General features: G+C 35.4%; 1 protein-coding gene across 1 annotated transcript; it reads left to right on the top strand.

The window, feature by feature from the left end:
* The first annotated feature begins 396 nt into the window (after nucleotides 1-396).
* Nucleotides 397-999, top strand: LOC108991966. The gene has a single exon (XM_018966395.1). It carries the CDS (start codon nucleotides 397-399, stop codon nucleotides 997-999), a length of 603 nt encoding a protein of 200 aa, XP_018821940.1.
* Nucleotides 1,000-3,442: the final 2,443 nt, after the last annotated feature.

Genomic DNA, 3,442 nt, shown 5'->3' with positions numbered 1-3,442 from the left:
TTGTGGTATTTATGGGATTTCTGGGATGAGCTCCTTAGAGAATTGGAAGGGATAATTTATCAGGTGGTGCATCAATTCAAGGAAGGTAACCAAGCAGCTAACTTTTTGGCTAGAAGGGGTGAGAAGGGTCTGAATTATAGGTTTGGTGCTAATGAGAGTCTGCCGAGACTTTTGCAGGGAATCATTAGATTGGACAAGTTAGGGCTCCCAAGTATTAGATCCTAAGACTTGGGTTTGGTTGTTTTGGGCTGTTACATAGTATTTGTTTTGGCTGTTGTTCTTTTGTTTTTTGTTGTGTTCCACGATTTTCCTCCACCTTGAGTGAGGAGTTTTAATAAATTTAGAGGTGTCGTCCTCTTCAAAAAAAAAATAGTGCCTAATGTTGTGAGGATGCTCATGTGGAAAGCTTGTAAAGATGTCTTACCCACCCTCTCTAATATGTGGAAAAGGAAAATTATAAAAGAGGTTGAGTGTCCTATCTGTAAACGAGTCCCTGAAATAGCTGAGCATGTTCTTTGGGATTGTGATGCTACCAAGGATGTTTGGAGTCAAGGATGCAAGAGGAATCAGAAGATGTCAGGCCACAGAAGTTCCTTCTTAGAGATATGGAGCCATATGATCAAGAATCTACAGCAGGATGAATTAGATGAAGCTGTTATGACTGCTGGATTGATCTGGTTTAGAAGGAACTTGATTCATGGGAAAGACTTCTCTCATCCAGATTCTCTCATCAATAAAGCAAGAGAAGAGATCCAAATTTTTAAGCACAGCCAGGAAAGGCAACATAAGAAAAGTGATGCGAATGAAGAATCATGTTGTTTATGGAAAAAAAAAAAAAAACCTCATGAAGGCATCTACAAGCTGAACTGGGATGCTACCATAGACAGAGCTGCTGGAAAAATTAGCATAGGTGCTATCATTTGGGACTCATATGGCAATCTCATTGGCACACTTATTGCTCCACATTCCTTATCTGCCAATCCATTCATTGCAGAATGATATGCTCTGATGCTAGCAACAATCTTTTGTTGAAAGATGGGCATTAAAGAAGTTATTATGGAAGGTGATGCTCTCCAAGTGGTTAACAATATTAGCAAGACTACTAAGGATTGGAGTCAAGGGGGTCTGCTGATTGAAGATGCTAAAAACTTTCTCAATTCATTTGCTTCTTGGTATCCTAATCATATAAAGAGAGATGCCAATAAGGAATGCACTGAAGTTGCATTAAGACTTATATGATTTGGAAGAAATTTCTACCTGTATTTAGTGAGATGGTGTAAGTCTGTTGTTGAGCAATAAACCATCTAGTTTCCAAAAAAAAAAAACATATATAAGATTCTTTCTTCCTCCACTTAGGAAATGGGGAAGGGCTATAACTTGTGAGTAATACTACTATGTACACTATAATGCCCCAATAGAAGGCCCAAACCACATGACCTATACTCCAAAAGGACTAGTCAATGATACAATTGGAGCCCCATTGAAACCTTATAAAGAGCAAGAACTTCTCATTCCCAAGCAATGTGAGATCTCATACACCACCTACCTTATCATTATCATATGGGGTATCACAATCTACCCCCCTTAAATTTTCGACGTCCTCGTTGGGCCTGTCCGTTGTAGGTGGTATAGTTCAAGTCTCACATTTCTGGTTGGGATAGGTTCTGATACCATTTGTAACGCTCAGATGGAAAGCCCAAACCACATGACCTATACTCCAAAAGGACTAGTTAATGATACAATTGGAGTTTCATTGAAACCTTATAAAGAGCAAGAAGTTCTCATTCCCAAGCATATGAGATCACATACGCCACCTACCCTTATCCTTATTATATGGGGTATCACATACACTCCATTCTATTTTTTTGTTTTTTATTATCATTAGTCATATTTGTAGTTAAAATCATGTCATACATTGATAAATAAAAAATAAAAATGCCTAAAGATGATTAAATTTAACATGAAAAAGAATATTTTTCACAATCAATATAATTGGTTAATTTATAGGCAAGAGAAGCATGATGCCCTCACGAAGAAATGAGGTGCACCACAAAGGGCTTCTTCAAGATGCTCTGATAGTCTACGCGTGTACCTAACTAGCTGCATGCCGTGCGTCCACAACCATTGGCAGTGAAGAGCATTTTGTGCTTCTATTTTGTCTTTCTATTTTCGTTCTTTGGATGTGAAGGAAATTATGGGAAAAGGAGATCCCTATGCAAAGTTAACTGATGGAAATGAAGGAGTTTGCTTAAAAGCAAAGGAAAACAAAAGTGTATGAATTTAACCAAATTTCAAGCTTAATTTGGGAACAATATAGAAATGAATAAACGAACGTCGGAGGATGATATGTAACTTCCCTATTGATCATAACTTGTATATCAATGCTCAAGATCAATGAAACTATATAAGAAATGTGACAATCATGTAATAATCTTCTCATCATGTCCTTTCCCTTTTAAGTGAGACCTTTTATTTTTTAGTGCATATAATTTGGATAAGAGGTGGTGGAAAAATGACTTGTAAATGACATTCCAATCACAGCTAAATAATTTTGTGTCAAGAGAAAGGTCTTAAATAATTTATGAGATCAAGATCTATCCTAAAGTTTCTTTTTTATTTTGAATTTGATGATACCCAAAAATAAATATAGTAAAATAAATATCTCTTTTATACTTAAAAACCTCAAATACAGACAAAAACTTAAGTTATTTATTTCTTAATTTATGAAATAGAATTGGAATTCAAATTCACAAACTGACATGATTTCATATGGTTCGTTAAAGCTAATGTAAAACCCCGTACCCAAAGGGTTAGAGAGTTAGTTTCCATCACCTAAAATCACATCCCAATAATACAGATACAAACCGAATATCACAAGAAGTAGCTCTATTGTAATGCCACGCACTTTGATGGGTCTGGAGAGTTACTTCCTTTCACCTCACAATCAAATCTCATAGTACAAATATAAGCACCAAAGTCTCAATGACACATAAATCCCATTTTATTCAAAACAATTACTCCAATATAGTTAACTAGAACCATCACCAAGCCTCAATAACATAATCAATATCCCAAAATAGCACTCAAAGATAATAAATAGCTTCCAATATAAAATCGTCTTATAGGCTCATGTAACCTTGGGCATTTATTTCACTACACTCAAATACTCTTGGCCATGCTTCCTACTGTTGATGTTTAGCTGAAACATCTAAATCATCTGAAAATATTGTAGAGATAAGAGGTGGGTTATTAACAACTCAGTAAATAGAGAACATATACTAGTATGTAAACGTGAGCCATTTACAGAATACAGAATGTAGAACAAAACATCTTCAGTTTCAGAATGTAGAACAAAAAATCATGTTATCAAAATATCATAGTGACAGTTTTAGAAATATTCATATACAAAAGTCATTTGACATAGCATAACTGAACATCATCA

This window comes from Juglans regia, chromosome 1, assembly GCF_001411555.2.
Source record: "Juglans regia cultivar Chandler chromosome 1, Walnut 2.0, whole genome shotgun sequence".
NCBI classification, from domain to species: Eukaryota; Viridiplantae; Streptophyta; class Magnoliopsida; order Fagales; family Juglandaceae; genus Juglans; species Juglans regia.
This window is presented reverse-complemented; position numbering and strand designations above follow the sequence as displayed.

Bases quoted from the DNA above. Each gene is read 5' to 3' on its own strand.
- LOC108991966 (XM_018966395.1), top strand. From the start codon at position 397: ATGTGGAAAGCTTGTAAAGATGTCTTACCCACCCTCTCTAATATGTGG.